Source organism: Falco punctatus, assembly GCF_963210335.1.
Source record: "Falco punctatus genome assembly, chromosome: 13".
NCBI lineage: Eukaryota > Metazoa > Chordata > Aves > Falconiformes > Falconidae > Falco > Falco punctatus.
The window spans coordinates 29,635,400-29,654,321 of record NC_137593.1 but is presented as its reverse complement, the minus strand read 5'-3'; the positions used below and the strand labels follow the sequence as shown (position 1 = coordinate 29,654,321).

At 52.1% G+C, this 18,922-nt stretch overlaps 2 protein-coding genes across 2 annotated transcripts; one reads left to right on the top strand and one right to left on the bottom strand.

The window, feature by feature from the left end:
* The first annotated feature begins 9 nt into the window (after positions 1-9).
* Positions 10-5,938, top strand: LOC308072364 (uncharacterized protein). The gene is given in 8 exon segments (XM_080409081.1): positions 10-1,228; positions 1,419-1,801; positions 1,803-1,827; positions 1,901-1,912; positions 1,915-1,990; positions 2,128-2,144; positions 2,147-2,211; positions 2,578-5,938. Coding segments are annotated over 8 exon segments (1,905 nt in total). The 5' UTR covers positions 10-129; the 3' UTR covers positions 2,806-5,938.
* On the bottom strand, positions 5,830-18,697 carry ILKAP (ILK associated serine/threonine phosphatase). Its single transcript, XM_080409073.1, has 12 exons — positions 18,409-18,697; positions 17,565-17,630; positions 17,084-17,140; positions 15,930-16,049; positions 14,914-15,040; positions 13,775-13,881; positions 13,203-13,296; positions 11,223-11,310; positions 9,788-9,909; positions 7,958-8,077; positions 6,479-6,560; positions 5,830-6,262 (listed from the first exon to the last, which is right to left on the bottom strand). Exons 1-12 carry the CDS (start codon positions 18,452-18,454, stop codon positions 6,122-6,124), a joined length of 1,170 nt encoding a protein of 389 aa, XP_080265199.1. The 5' UTR covers positions 18,455-18,697; the 3' UTR covers positions 5,830-6,121.
* Between the last annotated feature and the right edge of the window lie 225 nt (positions 18,698-18,922).

Genomic DNA, 18,922 nt, shown 5'->3' with positions numbered 1-18,922 from the left:
TGTTGTTTTTTTTTTTTTTTTTTTAAGAATTGTCTTCTTCCCCCTCTAAAACTCCAAAGCTTTCAGGGTATTTTGAGTCCTCCCAAAGTGTAGTGCATCCCACTGAAGGCATGTTGCTGCCTGGTGGTCATGGCCTCTTTCGCCATCACGTTGATATGCAGCAAAGGGAAACGAGGGGGGCTGGGGGAATCTCTCTTTCCCAACACCCAAAGCTCTCCAGCATGTCTCTGGCCCAGACTGAAGTGTCAGACCCACCCCAGCATCCCATGGAGCAGAACAACTGGCAATGAACCAGCTTTTGGATGCTCTGTGTCCTTGGGTGGCACAGGGGCCTGCTGTGGGGTGCTTTCACCCGGGTTTCTCTCCCAGAATACGCAGCACACGCCCCTGGGAGGTGACCCAAGGCTCAAAGCAAAGTGGCCAGCTCCTCGGTGGCTCCTAGTGCCAGGACAGAGCCAGGTGGTGCCTCCTGCCGAATCCGCCGTGGCAGAGGGCACCTTGGGCCGGGGTGAGCACGGGACAACGCATCCCCAGCGCCCGGTCCCGCCGCCAGCACCGGGATGTCACAGCCCCGGCACCGCTCGATGGCTCGCCTGGCACGCCTCGGACGTGTCACCGTCCCTGAGGCGCCGCACACCCGCGCCGAGGAGCCCTCGCGGGGAGCTCCCCGCATGCCGCGCGGTTTGGCATGCGAGGGTGCCCGCCCCGGCGGGGGGAGCGGGGCTCTCGGGGCCCCGGCAGCGGGCCGGGCCCGCGGCGCCCTCGCAAGCGCCGAGGCGGGGCCGGGACCACCCTCCCGGCAGCGGCGGCGGCGGGATGCGGCTGCCGGAGCTGTGCCTGGCTCTCCTCTGCGCCGCCGTCGCCGGGACTGACTCCCCGGGGGCGGCCCGGGAGCAGCCACCGGGCGCGGCAGCAGCTGCGGGGAGGGCGGCGGAGGCGGGACGCGGGGGGCCGGGGGCGGCCGCTCCCCGGGCCGGCGGCGTGGACCCCCGGCAGGCGTGGATGCTGCTGGCCGGGAGCCCCGGACAGGCGAGCAGCAGCCGGGCCCGGGGCAGGACGGGCACAGTACGAGATGGGACGGGGGCTGGCACAGCACCGGTACCGGCCAGTGGCCGGTCTCCAGGGGAATCACCCCCGGCTGCCTGGCAGGTCGGTGTGCCAGGTGCTGTCCCCGGCCCCCCCTCCGTGCCAGAAGAGCTGCGGAGGGAGCTGCAGCTCCTGCTGAAAGGTACCCACTGCCCCCGGGGACCGCTGGGGGGAGGGGGTGGGGGTGGTGCGGTGGGACCCCAGGGCAGGAGACAGCGGGGATGAGGCACAGCAAGGCTGGGCAGCAGAGCCAGGCACAGCTGCATCCTGGGGCCAGGAAAAGTCGAGGTTCCTTCCTCACAAGCTAAGCACTGGTCACGTTTTCGGGTCAGGCATGGTGAAGGAGCAAGTGAAAACACGCAGGAAGGCCTGGGAAGGACGTGAGGAAGAGGAGGAAAGTGAAGGCAACCCACAGGCAGGGTCCCATCGTCGTGTGGAAGCAGCCTTCCGCTGCCAGACGTGTGAAAACATCTCCATCGAGCAGAGAGCTCGGCTGGAGCTGCAGCTCTACTACATTGTGAGTGCCCAACCTGTCCCCCACTTCCCACCTGCAGCACGTTCCTGCGCATGGGGCACCCACCCTGGCACAGGGGCTCACAGTCTAACCCCTGCCCTCCTCTCTCCCCAGCCGGAGAGGGAGGGGATGTTCCACCGTGGCCCAGGGCTGAACCTGACCAGCGGGCAGTATACAGCCCCCATCACGGGCTACTACACACACCTTCACCGCCACACCGCACATAGGTGAGCCCTTGCACAGCCCCCACCACTCTGCCGGGGAGGTCGGGGGTGGCGCTCACCCTCCCCTCTGTCCCAGCGCGCAGGGAGCAGCGAGGAAGAGGCAGACGTCCTGGGGGAATCGTCTGCGGGTGCTGATCTGCGTGCAGTCCTGCTGCCAGCACAACGGGTACTGCAGGGCACAGCCAGGAAGGGAGAGAGTCCCCTGGGCCGAGCAGGGGGGAAGGAGTCTAGCATCTACTGGGGAAGGAGGGACATGCGACATGCTCTCCCCAGCACCACCCACCCTCCCTCCCCCCCCTGCAGCAATCTGGAGACCGTGTCCGGTCCGGGCTGGAGAGTGGTAGTGACCATGTCACCATCTCTGCCACTGGAGTCCTTTACCTACAGGTTAGTGGTGCCAGCTCCACTCGGGACTGTGGAAGGAAGGGAGCAGGAAGGCGCCTTCTGTGGCGTTGAGTCTGTTTCTCAGCGCGGCTCTGAGCCCAAAGGATAATCCGGGCTGAGGTTGCCTTATTGGCCTTTATGTCATACTTTTCCCAAAAGGAAGCGCAGTGAGCAGCCCCTCCAGCTCTTAGTGACTGTACACAGGGGAGAGCTCTCTCCTTTGCTCTGCCAGGCTGTGCCCAGTGCCCAGAGGAGGTGGTCCCAGCCTTGTTAAGCACCCACCCCTCTCCCCAGGCTGGACAGTACACCTGTTTTTGTGGACAACACTGCAGGCTCTCCCCTCACCATTCAAAGCGGCTCCGATTTCAGCGCCATTCTGCTGGGGGTGTGAAAAGGTGCTGGGCACCACGCAGGGAGCTGAACCCGTGCCAGGAGCGGCCAGACCTTTCCCTCTGCCAGCCACCATCGCACCTGCTCTGCTCAGCACCGAGCCCAGGGAAGACTTCACACTGCTGCAGAAGCTGCAGGCTGGCCTTATGCTGCTTGTGCTGCAGAACCACCTGCAGCCGGACCAAAAGATCTGGAAGGAAAGGATGATGGTAATGATAATAGTAATAAAGCAGCCTGAAAAGGAGCTCAAAGAGTTCAGTTTTATCTAAAGGCTAAGGCTGGAAGTTTATCTTGGAAAATATTGCTGACAATGGCAGCAGCTGACTGTCTCTGCAGGGCTCAGCTCCCACAATGCCAGGCACCCATGCCTGGGACAAAGCCCCACATCTCCATTTTCTCTCTCAGCAGATTTCCCCACCCAGCTTCTCAGCAGCCCAAACCAAATTATTTGTATCATTTCAGCTTCCCTGTGAGGTGTTAGCAGCAAATGTTTGCTGGCAGATGCCAATGTCCTTCACAGCTAACCTTCAAAGCAGAGCAGTGTCCTAATAACACCTCACATTCGATTAAAGCAAATTCTTGTCCTGTGGCTTCCCACGCCAGGCGTTCCCTGCCCATGGCACAGGGCCCAGGCCATGGGCAGCACAGATAGGCTCCTTGCTTTGGCTCTGATAGCTGTCTGAGCCAAGGATGGGCACAGGGCTGCATGCCTGGGCAAAGGCTGCAGGAGAGGTACCTGGGCAGGCTGGGCATGGGGCAAGGGAGCTGCACGTTTTATTTCTTTGTAGCATCTGGCACTGGGCAAGCTGTGCCAGCAACACCATGAGACAGCCCAAACTGCACCCAGCCCTGCCTTCCCTAAGGGATCCACACACATAGGCAGGGAGGAGGCAGTCACCTCATGCTGGACCTCACTCATGAGGGCTTTCCTGGCCCTGTCTCACCTTCTCTGCAGGTTGCATCTCCTCAAGGAGTCTGGTGAAGTAGCTGTTGCTGCAGCTCTTTGTGGGCAGGGGTGTTTGGATCCGGGTGAGGGTACAGGACTCCAGCTGTGCAGTTTTAATGATCAATTCTTCCCTAAAAGAAAGTGAACTTGTCTCTGAAAGACATGCTTTTCCCCCAGCTGAGCTCCCAGTTACCACACGTGACCACAAGCCAAGCACTCTCACTCAGATCAGCCACCTTTTTTTCCTACCAAACACACCTCAGAAGATAGAAAAGGACTCACTGTCAGAGAGTGGGACTTGCTGAGCTGGTAAGCTGTCCTCTGTGAGCGAGATATAAAGAACCCAGTGCACTTGAACACAAAATTGAAAGAGTTTTTATTAAGTCAGAGCTACTGGGGGGCTAATTTAGGTGTTGGGAGGGGGCCAGAACCTCAAGTCACCACCAAGGAAGGGGAGCTGCATGTACAGCACTTCTCCATGGGCCACTCCCAGGGTGGTGGTCTCAGAGCTCCCCACAGTAGCAGGACGCTGCTAAGCAATGAGGCAAGGAGAGTTTATTTTCAGGAAACCTCTTGCAGACCCCACCCTACCAGCAAACACAGTTTTCTGATTTCCACTAAAGTTGGGGTTAAATCAGCCTTTCTAACCGGCTGGCTACTCACAAGCATGGTGACACCCTCTCCACAGTGCTTCCTTTTCCCCTTTGCCCTGAAAAATGGACAATACAATCCATTTTATGGAAATAGTTATTAACTGTACAACAGCACTGCGTATTACATTCCTAGTCGGAGTTGTGCTTTCAGTACTCTTTCTAAAGGGAAAGAAAGAAGAGTTGAAAGAGGAGGGAGAAAGAACAGAGTCAGAGGTAACTCAGAGGTGCTAATTCCCTCACCAGTTCTTGCATTGGAATTAAGAGATGCCTCCTGGAGGAAGCATGAGAGAGATGGGTGCTTGGCTCAGCTCTCCCAGCACGAGAACTGTGGAAAGCAGGGAGGCAAGAACGGAGGGCGAGTCACCCTTCTGAGATCTGCAGTCAGGGTTTCTTTTGCATTAGACTGAAGAAACACCAAGCTACTCCATCTTGGCTCTCCAAAATTTGACTTCAAAGAGCAGAGGCAGCTGAGTGGGCAATTCCCTCTCAGTTCACATGGCAGAGTACGTCACAGTATGCAGGAATGGCTGGGAGCAGAACAAGCTGGCAGACGCAAGCACTACCCAAAGTATGTGCCAGAGGCCCACCTCCTTCCCCAGTACTCTGCAGAAGATGCAGACAGTTAGCAGGAGCTAGGCCAGGTTAGCTTAAGTGTTAGCATAAGCCCATGAACTTTAACTGACTTCTGCTGTAGCAGAAATAGATTAAAGATGGTCAAGCCACCTGTCCCAAACAGGATGGTTTTTTGTGTGCTCAAGAAAACAGCCCAGGATGTGGGACCAACCATCTCCCAAAGCTCCAGGGAACACAGGGAACAGGAAAGAACCCAGGTAGCCCCACAACCTTGTGCCAGACTATGCACAGAACAGCAGGCACCACCTGCACCAACCTGCCCAACCTCTCTCTAGGACTTCCTCATGCAGAGCAAGAAGCCTGTGCAAGAAACCACTGCACAGATCCACTGGCTCATCTCCCTCACTGCACCATCTCAACCACTGGACAGGAGAGTTGCATAATCCAGAATTTTAAGTGCTTTGGTAGTCCAGTCTGTTTAGCTTTCACACTGTCGTTTGGTCTTAAGCCAAATTCTTTCTGGAAAACAGCACACTGACTCTGCAGCAACAGTTGGTAGAGGAATGGGGACGGGATGAGATACCAGACACCTAATAGCAACAAGTACTGAAAACACGAGATGCCTCCTCCTCAGATAGCAACACAGACAAGCACAGAGCCTGCCCTGATCTCAGCTGCCTGGCAGGTCCCTTTGGTGAAAACATTTTCCCAATAAACATCAAGAGCAAACCACAGCCACTTTTGCTGCATCAACAACTGGGATAAGACCCCAATGTTTTCTGCAAGCAGAGGGACAGTACACAAACACCTTCACTCAGCTGCATGCAACCTCACAAGCCAGCTTCAGAACCAAAAGATTTCCTTCCCAGCACTAAGAGGACAGCCCACACCATAGCCCTGGGGTACAGCACAGTCTGTACAGTGCAGCATGACCAGGAGATTCCATGGAGTTCTAAGAGCTTGGGACTGTCCCAGGGCCTCATACAAAGCTCAAAAAAATGAACAGCACAACTGCACCATTTGGAACAGCTGGCAGAGTTCATGCCCACAGATGCCTGCTCTTGCTAGCACCTCTGCCAAATGGATTTATTTGGTTTGCCAAGACATTCACGGGGGGTTGACAGGACAAGAGATTTCCACATAGGCTGATCCATTGTGGCAGCCACTTTAGAAAACACTGCTAGCCAAGTGACCTAAAACTACTAGAAAAAAACCAAACAAACAAACTTTATTTACACTGAAGGGCACACAGCAGGACCCTCCCTCCCCCGGCCACACATGCATGTGCACAAACTTCTTCCTTCCCTTACATCCGCTGCAAGCTGGGGATCCTGCTGCCACACCTCATCTTTTAGTGCTCTATCCGGACTACCATGACGGTGACGTTGTCTGCCGACCCTCGCTGTACTGCCTTGTTGGCCAGTCTGTTACACGCAGCTTCGTATCTAGCATCTGCTTCTAGCTTCCCTTCTCTTGTCTGGATGTTCTTATCCTGTTGGGATGAAGAAAGATGATGCTCATTGCTCCCACCAAAGTGTGTACGTGCAAGCACACAGTAATTTCCAAGCATCAGGAAGCAAAATGAATAAGGACAACTTCAGGTATAAGGGAGGTTACCCTGGTAGAAGTACATTTCTGCAAGTCAGAGTCATTCCATTTCACGTCCCCTGCACTGACAAACCCAGTCCCCATGCTGCCTTCTCCTCACCTCCAGACAGGACACAATGAAGTTCACAGCTTCTTCTGGTGTAAAGACTTTAAAGAGGCCATCACATGCTATCAGAATGAACCTGGAAATTAAGCAAAGACAGGTTCCAAGGCTGAACCTTTGGCTCCCCAGTTACAGTAAAATCCCTCCAAGCTATTTTATGAGTACCCATGCTCCAGTCCAAAGGGAAGATGCCACAGAGCTCATCTGAAAATCCCTCTGAAGCACCAGAAGTCCTTTGGTGCTCCAGAATCCACCATTCACAGAGCTGAGGCAATTCAAAGCACAGGCCAGGGAGCCAGGCAAACAATGAAAGACCTAGATCAGGACACCCTGACAGTCCTACTGACACCGCAGTATTAGGCAAGACCACACCCTGATGGAAAGCTCTGTTATTTCTCTAGGAACTGCTTCTTTCCTTTAAGTCCTTTTCATTCACGTATTTTTCCTGTGAAGCAGCCAATGTAAGGAAATAGATAATCACAGACAGCTTAATACCCTATGTGCATCCCTTTAAATCCTTTACGTTTCCGTGGTCCTGAGGTGTGCAATAACTTAAACAGAAATATTTGGAAGGAAAGCAAGCAGCTTAACCCAGAAAGAGGCGTAACTGTGATCGGAAAACTCTGCCACAAGGTATTGCTGTGGGCTGCAGAAGGTTGAGGGGGTACAAAGCCCAAGGCAACGCGAGCTGCCTCCCAGCTCCCCACCAGAGGACAGGGGAGACAGCCTGCTGTGCACTCCCTGCCTGCACAGGTTGTATTAACCAGGAGCCCTAACCACAGTCACTGGACAAGGAAAACTACAACCATCCCACAGAGGTGGCCAGCCTGCCAGAGCAGCACATGTCTCTGAAGACATCATTTCAGAGCCTGATGCTCAAAATATCTTTAGAAATATTCTAGTGGATCACTTGATACAGAACTCTAATCCCAGAAAAAGCAGCAGTACTGGGTTACACTCTCACCTCAGAGAGCCTGCAGGGCCATACTGACATGAAAGCTCACAGCAATTTGTCATTGCCAATCTCATGTTAGAAAAGTATCCCAATTCTCCAAACATCAGAGGCGAATGCAATGGCATCTGCAGGCACAACGACTGCTAGAAACAACACCTGGACAGGACGGGGACCCAAGAATTCTAGCCTTAACCAACTGCCTGAACACTGGTGTGTGAACTTATTCAGAGCATGAAGGAAGTCTTAGGCTCGTGTATGTTATCACTGCTGCAAGGCCAGGTTCACCAACAGGAGCCTTCACAGTATCTTGGCAGAGTGGGACAGCAGCATTATCCCGCTATACCAATAAGGAACAGGAGCAGAGAGATGTCAGCAGTGAGACCATCCTCTGATTCTGGGTGATCAGTCTGAAGTGCCTTGGCCCTAACAGCAGAGCATACAGGGTTGTGCAGCTTGTGTTACTTCCACCGAGCAGAGCTCAGATGCAGCCAAACCCCTGGTGCGTGGGAGGCATACTTTACCTGTCGTTGTGCGTGAGTTGGCAGCGTTTGATATCTGGCACAGAGATAACACCACAGCGTTTGTACTGGCCATCCCCAATGGAGCGGGAAACCTCCAGCACTCCCAGGACTCTTCCATCCCTGCACAAGGAAAGGAAACGTTGAGAGCCCTCCCCACGCACAGATCTCACCGCACTGCCTGACAGGGACACTCTCCATGGTGCGTTTAGCTACCTCATACAAATTCTGACCCACTTCCCCAACAGGTTCAGATCCTCCCTTCAGCCTCCTTGCCTTTCTGCACGTGTGTGTGAAGCTCTGGGAAACAAGTGGAGAGGGGCCTACTCAAGGCCTACTTAGCTAGCAAGCCAGGGAAATAAGAGTTACATGCTGAGCTGAACTCCTGGAGGTGGAAGTTTGAATTCACAGATACTTTTTTTTGCAAGGTATCTAGCAAATTGCATTTCAACAGAAGCACAGAGTGGCAGCAGGCAAGACCAGGCCTGAGCCAGCAGCCCCTCCTGTGCTCTGCTTGTCAGGACTCCAACACCTACAGAGTGGCTCAACTGGGGGCAGTTCCAGAGAGTGAAAATCATGGCACTTTCTCCTGACCACTCGGTCTTTACTAACCACTGATCGCAGCAACCAGTTCTGTGAAACTCGAGTTACAGTCCTCCTTGGGAAGCAGTTCTGTTTGCTAATTTTTTTCTAAGTAACTGAGTGCTGTCCCAACAGTAGCAGCTTCCCACACTCTACCTTTCCAACAATCAAGCATCTTCTCTCCCCCAAAAGGTTCTTTATGCACCCTGGAAAGACACAAGCTCATTCATCTTGTATTCCAACCAGCCCCGCTTGAAGTAAAAGCAAGCAGCAAGGCACATCACAAAGATCTAATGCTCATACACTTTGAGACTTAACTCTTGAGTCCAACATACTGACCCACAAGCAGTGGGAGAGGCTCCCAGGCAGCCAGGGAGGTGTTCCCCCTGTTCTGAAAAGAGCTAACAGACACTGGCCCATCACATTCTTGTGTGCGAAGATAGATCAGTGCTAAGCACGAGCAGCAGCATGTGCTCCCCAGAGATAAAGGGAACGAGGCTCTCCAGACACAGTAGCACAACAGAACTGAGCCCACCCCTCCCTACCCTAAGGGGCATTCTGCCTCCACAGGCACTAAGACACTTCACCTGCACCAAGTCCTCTCTCATGAGGATGCCATTAAACAAAGAAACGGCCTTCAAAGAAGGGACAGAACCTAGCCAGGCACAGCTGCTGTGTTTAGCACCAGCTGCCCAAACGGCCATGCACACCTACATGCACAGGAACATTAACATAATTCTGCTCTGCCTCCAGAAACCTCCCTCCTGTGGACTGCCTCAGTGCACCAGCTAACTCCTAGGGGAGCAACAGCAACTGACACAGAGGGCTCCTTGTGCCCTCTCAAACCGCCCCCCCTCTTACAGGGCCAGGAAGGAGAGTGCTGATGCTGCAAGCGAGTTTTGTCCAATGCCACAGAGTGCAGCAAGTGGTAACTTCCTAAACCATCAAGTCCAGCTCTGCAGGGCAAGCTTAAGCATGTCCACGCTTGCATCACACTGTCAGGCTTTCACATGGGTTCCTGCCTTTGCAGTATTGTAAGCCCCCAGGGAAACCAGCCCCCATCAACCAACTCAAGCCACTGAATCCTCGATATCTCAGGCACCACTATGCCTCCCACAGGCAGCAACAGATTCTCTCTGGGCTCTCACTAACGTGCACGCTGGTGTCAGAAAAACTCCGGAAACACAGTGCTCGGTCCCGAAGTTGGGCCCAGAGTTTACATTTGCTTGCTTACACCCTTTAGACACTGACCTGACATTTCCTCCAGCTTTCTGTATCCGCATACGCTCCTCGTATTGGGTGGGATTGTGCTCCTTACTGAGGCTTAAGGCTGAGTGTTTCTGACTCTCTTCATTATAACGACACAGAATCGCCTGTGCTGACAAAAGACCCTCATGAGTCAACAACAACAAAATGGCAGCAAGAAGAACTTCTTGAGAAGGAGCTGCAAGCTGTAGTGAATGGGTTTACATCTGGCCAGCGACTGGTCACCAGCAGTATTCCTCAGGGCTCAGTCCTAGGGCCAGGGCTGTTCAATATTTTTATCAGTGATCTGGATGCAGGAGTTGAATGCACCATTACTAATTTTACTCACAATACCAAACTGGGAGCTGCTGTTGTCTCTCTTGAGGGACAGGAAGCCTTGCAGAGGGATCTAGATAGATTGGAGCATCGGGCAACAATCAATGGCATAAAATTTATTAAGTGCAAGTGCAGATTCCATGCCTGAGATGGAATAACACCAGGCACAAGCATCAACTGGGAGAGGAGTGGCTGGCGAGCAGCCCTGCAGAAAGGGCTCTGGGGGTGCGGGTGGCAGCAGGCTCAACAGGAGCCAGCGGTGCGCCCTGGCAGCCACGAGGGCGACCCGCAGCTGGGGGTGCATCAAACACAGCATCACCGGCCAGTCAGGAGAGGGGACCGTCCCGCTGTGTTCAGCCTTGGTGTGGCCTCACCACGGGCAGTTCTGGGGCCCACCATCTAAAAAGGATGTTAAGGCACTTTAATGCATGCAGGGGAGGGCAACAGAGCTGGTGACACGGCTGGAAGGCATGCCCTACAAGGAGCAGCTGCAGAATCTGCATTTGTCTAGCTTGGAGGAAAGGAGGCCAAGGGGCAACTTCATTGCACTCTACGGCTTCCTGAGAAGGGGTTACGGAGAGGTGTATTGATGTCTTTTCCCTGGGATCCAGTGACAGGATGCACGGGAATGGTTCAAAGCTGTGCCATGGGAGGTTCAGACTGGATATTAGGAAGCATTTCTTTACTGAGACGGTGGTCACACACTTGAATAGGCTTCCTTAGAGATGGTCGATGCCCCAGGCCTGTCAGTGTTTAACAGACATTTGGACAATGCCCTTAATAACACGCTTTAACTTTTGGTCAGCCCTGAATTGGTCAGGCAGTTGGACTAGATCATCATTGTAGGTCCCTTCCAACTGAAATATTCTATTCTAGATACTGCGAGATATTTAGTGCCACCAAGAGAGAGCTACCACACACAGCTGTTTTACACTATGAGAGACAACGCAGAAGTACCCTGCACCCACCCAAAACAAGATGCTTTGTAGAAACAGCTGGGGAGCTCATGGCAACTGGAACATCCCACAAACACCTTGCCCTTCAGGGTGAATGAAGCTCTCTGAGGAGCTGAGATGCCAGCAGTGGGCTTCTCCATTCTGCTTACCCGGCTGTCCCCGAGGTTGGCTATGTAGAGAACATTGTCAACAGCCAGGACACAAGTAGCTGTGGAGCCATCCTTCCATGCTGGCTTCCTGAAGGGAATGATAGTGAGATTACTAAGTAGGGAAAACTATGTTTAAAAAGCTCGGCACAGAGTGCTCCTGGGGACAGAAGGAAGTGTCATGTGCCACCACGGAGCAGTCAACTAGCACAAGCCCCCAGCAGCTGCCTGCAAGCAGCTAGGGAAACTGTTGGTGGTAAATAGTGAGCTGGATGAGGACAGAGGAGTCGCACAGAGTGCCACTTTCTAAATGCGTAGCCAATGCCCAACTGGTTCAAAAACTGCCAGCCAGTCTCCCCACACCACCCCTTCCTCACACTCAGCTCCCAGGAAAGCTCACCTGTGGCTGGACAGGCTCAGCCCCAGTGACTGCCCAGAAGCTACAGCATCATGAGCAAACAAGCACCCCAAACTCCTCAGGAGGCTCCTTTGCAGCAAAAGGAAGGCACAGCCAGGACTGCAGCAGAGCTGCCTTTCTTTTGGCTTTTATTTCCCTTCCTTTTTTCACAGTACCCCTGCCCACCCACCTCAGTCCTCACCACCTCACCTCAGCAGCGACACAACTCATTCAGCCACTCTCCTGATATTTCACTTGCTGTAGTTAAGCTTGTATCTCTAGAGCTCCAGGTAAAATGAGAAGTGTTTATTAAGTTACAGCTGTCAGGCTAGTCCTCCCCACAATGAAGCCCAGCTATGATGCCGCTATTTAGTGAAAGCAGCTTTCAGAGGCTGATCTCTAGACATATTTCATCCAGTTTCTCCTAACTTTGAAGGTGTGGCTGAATGAAAATCATTCATCTCATCATCAATACAGCTATAGCTAGTGATCCTTTGTAGCACCTTTGTCCCAAGTCACATTTCTGACCAAACAGAGACTGGTTTGGGAATGACACATGTGATGGACCCAGTGAAGCTTTTTTCTTTTGCCTGGTCAAAATTGTTGATCTGGTTAGGCTTAAGAGTCTGAAATTTTCTTGAAATGGAAAGTTTGCAGGGAATCTCAGAATCAGATGCATCAACAGTCTTCTCCATCTGTGTACAGATGTCACTATGAAATTGGAAAAAACCCCCACCAAACAAACAAAACCACAGATGTGTAAAGGACTGGTAACAAAGTGACTGTATTTTAAATACAGTCCACACCTTCCCTAGTCCACATAGTTGGTGCATGAGTTCAGCAGAGACTTAGAGAAGGTGAGGGTGTTTGTACTCAAAACCCTGCTGGGAGGCAGGCTGGCATTTATTCCATGAAAAGTAGTTGCTGTGCTTTTCAGCTTCATTTTCAACCAACCTGTTAGAAACAAGCTTAAGGTGAGGGACATTCTTCATCAACATCTCTGTTTTCAAAAGAGGTGAAGAAATCAAGATTTAAAGTTAGATTGGGGGACTGAAGTTCTTCAACACAGGGCATTAAAAACAACCTCAGAGACGTGCTCCAGCCTGGCAATCTCCTACTCACTAACAGGAATGCAGCCCTAAAGAAAGCTGCACACACCAACCAGAACAGTACCGCTTTACAGATGCCCTCCTGCCACACTTTGATGCCAGCAACACAGAGATGCCATCTCAGGCAGTATAGGATAAGTCACATCAACAACATGGTAAGTCTTTCAAAGGAAGGCAAACAATGCCCTGGTAAGGAGAGAGGTGCATTCTTGGTCATGTTTTGGTTCTTTCCTTTATCACAAACATGTATTTTAGTCTCAAGGGTGCTACAGATCACTCATCACAGAGTAAGACCGAAACATGCTGTGACCTAGCTCTAGCAGGCACTCAGCTGGCAGTTACAGCCTGGCACAGCCGCGCTTATGGGGTTTCGCCAAAGCATAGACACAACTCAAGGTTTCCCCTGCCCTGCTCAGAACCAAGGCCCGTGAGATGCAAGCTAAGAAATACAAACACATGGGAAACATTTACACTTACTGGCTGGATGCCTGCTTTAGAAACTCTTCGTCTGTGTGTTTGAAGGTGTCCAGAAGGCATCTCTTCACAGTTTTCTCCACGCTGACTATCTCACCTGTCAGACAGGGAAAACAGCAACTAAGCTCCAGCTAAAACACATCTGAACTATTCCAGTCCCTCCCTTCACACATGCAACATTTAACCAGGCAGTGCACCCCTCAGACCTTGAGCAGAGAAGCTAGGGCACATACTGAGCTCATGCTACCAAAAATCTGTGTGGTAGCATGCACAGAGAATTTATGACAAAACCCTCTCCCCCACAGGTGTATTTTCACTGGAAGTGGTACTGCCAAAACTGGCAACAATGCATCTGACATTTGCTTAGCAGTTCACAACTGGCTACTTGTACCCTTGTGCCAGAAAGGCTTCCATCCCTCTTCCCCAGGAGACAGCACAGTCTCACAAGCCCACTAGGAATAAGAGATGGGAACTGTAGAACTATGCCCAAACAAATCAGTTTCCCTGTCTACTGCCATAATGTCAAGGCAGAAAAGGCAATGGTTGTCCTCCAGCCCTTATTCCACTCCTCTCACCTTTAGGAAATTTCTTAATCAGGTTTTGGTGCAGATTCTGTGCCGCAAATTTTGAGGCTCGGACTCCCCCATGGCCATCAAAAACAGCAAAGTACGAGACTCGTGTGCTGTGAGGGAACAAAGAGTAGCAGAAAGGGGCTAAGAAAGGCCATTAGCCTGAGGATGGAGTCAAGTATATTGACACCCTGCCCTGTGTCATCCAGACTGAATAAATACTGCACTCCAAGGCACAAAGGTAGCAAGTCTCTACTCTAAGCTCACATGTTCAAGCATTTACACACCTTACATGTGTAAGCACTGAGCTGAGCACTTTCTTGTAATTTTCCACCCCTCAAAAAATGAAAGGCAGAAGAGAGGTTTATAGACCACAACTTGGCATAAAAGCAGCTACACATTTCACCTCAAGGGCACTGCAAACCCCCAGCGCTACACAGATACCAGTCCAACCAATCCAAATGTTTTTTCCATGCCTAAACTTGTTGAAACTATGCTACAAGCAAGAAATTCATATCCCTCAGCACATGATGCTCTCAAGACAATACTAGTTCAGAAGGTAAATACAGTATCAGGATGATGCTTGAGAGCACTCTTTTAAATACACACCCTCCCCCTTACACACACTTATATGAGTTAATTTGTTAAAAGATTTAAAATTTTCAAACGAGACTGTTCCAACATATGTTTTCTCTTCTTTAAGTGTTCTCCACTGCCACAGTTTGGGTTTTACACACTATAAAATCCCCAAGGCAAGGTCTGTTTACTTATAATTAAACTGAGGGTCTCTAAACATTCATGCTTACATTTGGGTAACAGAGGCTCAATATCCAGAGTTATTGGGCCCTCACAATGCTTGTGAAGTTAGTGACTGAATCCACTGAGCACCATGCAAGGAGCCATCTACGTAATAGATTATTTGTACATAACAGTCCTGTGATTTGTCCAAGAACGCAGTTAACGAGTCAACCAGGTCTCCAAATAACAAACCCAAACCACACACCACAACGCACGTGTAATCAAGAGCATTAGCTGCTCATAGCTAAAGGATCATATCATGGGCTTAGCTGAAGCAAGCTGGAGCTCCTTCAACCCTGTGATGGCTGTCAACCACAGCTTTACTCTGGCAGTTGGGTCCCACTTACATTTGGGAGGGCAGAGGCTGGCATTCCTCGCTGATATCGTTTAAGATGACATGGGCATCCTGCATGTCTTCCCTTTCGCCCTTCCTCTCTGCAACGTAACCCTTCAATCCAAGAATGCCCACTGACCCTAAAGGGGAACAAAGCAGACACACGCACGCAAATCAAACTCCTGTCTCCTCAGCTCAAGGTAACAAATAGCACTTTTCAGCTTTCAGAACCCTATCTCGGCACTGCAGAGAAGTACAGCTGGCACCCTGCAACAAAACATCTGGCACCTTCCGCTGAACAGGATATATTTATTTTGTAACATGGGTTTTTAAGTGTCACCAAGGCCAGCAGCTATAAAAGCAGCTTGCCCCCATTTTGACAGGCAGCTGTAGCCAAGCAGGACTGCTAGGCATCAGACAGAGCTCTTAGCACCATGGCAGGGGTCAGGACAGGGCAAGTATGCGGCACTGAATCTGCAGATTAAACAAAGCACAGCTTTAAAGAAAGTGCTGAGGACAAGAAACCAGTCTGCTGTTTCCAGAACACATCTGTTTTTCCTTTGTACCCCTGAACACATCTTATTCCCAAAACATCAACATAACACACGGGCACATGCACTGAAGTCAAATGCCCGGTATGTAACAGCAAGTCTCTCTGGCTTTCTTAGCAGCTGCCCAGTGAAGATCTGTGGATGCAGCAAAAGGAAGCGGTGCGGCTCTAGCCTTCCAGAGGTTTCACAACCAATCCCCCTCTTGGCAGCACAGGAACTTAACCTGCAAACACAGAGCCACTTGCTGCTCAGCTTCTGCCACTTCTTACCAGCAGGGCTAGTAAGAAGGCCCAGGTGAGGGAGGCAGAGTGCTGGGGAGCTTGAGGAGCTTCCACAGACCACCATAGCAGTTTGTTCCCTGTGAGAGACTGAAAACGCAGGCCGACTGAAGAACCAAAGCTTAGCTTTGGTCTGGACTTACTCAGCCCAATGTCAAAAGTACAAATCGAGTACATTTGTTTTCAAACTGTCTGAAAACCTTTACAAACTTTCTTTTCCACAAGTTCTTCCCTGCCATTCTTCTCTTCTTCCTCTAAGGATTTTCTTTTCTCCCCTTTCCTGTGGCTCCCTGCTGAGACCTGCTCAGTAGCACTGGAGGCTGAAAGAAAGCAAAAACACAGGCAAATGAAGTCTTCCAGCTCTGGCTTACTGGCATAAATTCAGCAGCAAGTCTTCTTATATTGAAGTACTTTCAGGAGCACAGGCTTGCACACTCACACAGTACAAAGTGGCATACTAACCGACCACAACATGCATACACCACTCAGCACGTACAACCTGTGGTACACATTGCTGTCTAACCCAGCAAGCACCAATCTGATCACTTCCCGTTGTGCAACCCTACCTCAGGCACAGTACATTTGTGTTTGGCTGGCAGGCTGATGATTCTTCCCACCAACTCACGGTTTGTTTCTTAGCTATCAGCCTTTTTTGCAAACATTTCAGGTTGGAACCCTTTCAGGTCTTTTTTTTTTTTTATTATTGTTGTTATATGTGTCTATAAATTGTGCCCACAACAATGCAAATAAATGTATTTTATTACTCTCAGTGTGCATGTTTGTTAGGAGTTTCAGAAGACAGGTTACAAATTAAAGCTAGCAAGCAAAGTATGACTCCCACAATGTCAGAATCCTAGATTTTTCCTTCTGGACAATTGTTCTCATATGGTATAGTGAATTATCTCACCTCCTCCCAGGTGTGGCTGCATGCAGAAAGCCTTGCCAGACCAGCAGTCTGGCTTTGAAGATATTTACAGCCAGGAACGAGAAGGCAGTCTGTGCCCACAGCAGAAAAGCAACAAAAGCCAGACACTGGCAGCACCAGGCCAGCACTGGCTTTGCTCTTTGCAATCACAAACTTTCACTCCCAAAGTAGGGAGCATTCAGGCACAGACAACAGCAGTCCCCAAAAGACACCCAAGGGACATACTTCTGGGAACAGACCTAAGCTTACTTCTGAAGAGTCAGAATCTCGATTTAAACAATCGGGGTGCAAACAGATTGCCACAACCAGTGTCAGCCAACCCGGACATCAGGTCAACTTGCCATGCATCCAAAACAACAGACTCTATCAGTGGGTTTTCCTGAAAAGGACAGGTCAGCAGAGGCTTGGTGAGCTGACACAGCTCCCTACCTGTGTCACCACTGCTGGCTGGCGGAAGATCATCAAAGAGTAAAGAGCCTCCTTTTCCTGGAGTACAAGAAAAAGGCAAGAATAACTAAATACCTTTGTTCCTTTGAGGGAATAATGCTCTCTGTACACCCCTCTTGGGGTGAGACAATTATAAAATGCCAGTTTATCAAAGCAAGCCAAATTTCAACTTCTGTTACTGGATGCTGGAGGCAAACTCAGGTCTTACATTCGTTTCAGGAAACATTTATATGGAATGTATTATGGAATATATGTGGAACATCTATAACATTCTGGTTATCCTAAGGAAAAAAAAAAAAAAAAAAAAGATGAGGAAAGTAGCTACTCTGCACGTCAGTGCTGGTAACACCACTGTCTTTATCCTGTCTAACAAAGAAAAAGGTTTACACAAGTTTCATCTCAAGAGCTGCTGATGCAGAAAGCACAGGAAGCCAAAGTAATGGCAGGCACAGAGCACCCATACCTGAGTCAGCACTGCTTGCTGGTGGGAGATCGTCAAAGAGCAGAGGCCCTTTCTGGGCTTCCTTCCCTGCAAGACACCAGGGCAGAGTGAGGATCTGCTGCAGGCATTTGCTGGGTGGCTTCTGGAAGGGCTGCCCCGCCAGGCGAGCACAGGTGAGGTAAACAAAGGACAGCCACGGACCTTTCTTCCATCTTTAATATAGGCACATCCTACATGAGCAAAACAACTGCCTGCCCGGGGATGATGTGAATTTTTATCTTGAAAACAACCATTTAAAATTTATTTTGTGGGTTTTTTTTTTTTTAACTAGCAACCCATTCAACTTGCATTAACAGCCCTCCGCAGCCCGATTAAGATTAAGGATGGGAGGGTCCCAGAGAGCACCGGATTATTTCTGGTAACATCATTACAGCCCTCCACAAAGCCACGACCTGCAGCTGCGGAGGGGAAAGGCTCCGGCATGGCCTAAGCCGCGCGGGCAGCGCTCTGCATCTGAGCGAGTCCCCTGGCAAGAAGAAAACCACAAAAAAACCCAAACCCCGTAATTCCTCCCGCGATTGCCGACTGCCCCCCTCCCACCCCGCACCCCCTGCTCCACCCCTCAGGCGCTGGGAGCCCGCAGCCGCTGCTGGCTGCCGCCCCGGGCGCGCTCCCGGTACCGGCCGGTCAGCTGGTCGCGGGGCCGCCGCCTTCTCCCGGCGGGGCTGGGGGCCCACGGCCGCGCGGGTAAGGCCCGGCAGGGCCCCGCGACCAGCCAGGCCGTGCCTGGGCCAGGCCCCGCCCCGGGGCCGCGCGGGGCGGAGCAGGGATTGGGCGCCCGCCCCGGGGGTCGCGATGCCCTCACCCGCCGCCGAGGAACCGGGCTCCGGGAGGTCCCCGAACAGATCCATGCCGCCGCCGTGCCGGCAGCGCCGCCGCCAAGGCCGCTTCCTCCTGCCCGGAGGCCGCCCCGCCCCCCGAGCTGCCAATTTCCCCGGGGAGCCAACCAGCGGCCGCGGAAGGGCCGGAAGCGGCCGCACGCCTCGGCGGTGGTGGGGCGGCGGCGGCAGGCCGCTGTTGGGCGCGCTCCGCGAGGTGCGTATCCACCGCCTGCCGGGAGGTGGCGCCGCGCCTTTTCCGCCAATGGAAATTCGGAGCCACCCGGCCAGTCCGTCCCGTTGCCTCGCGCCAGACTGACCAATCCCACGGCGGGGCGGGGCGGTCGGAAGGGGGTGCGCGCGCGCGCCCAGCCCCCGCCCCCCTGTGCTCACCAAAGGCTGGCAGGGGCGGGAAGGACGCTCAGCGCCACCTAGCGGCGCAGGCCGGTACCGGTGCGGCCCGGCGGCTGCGCGGGGCCGGTACCCGGCGCCCTGGCGGGC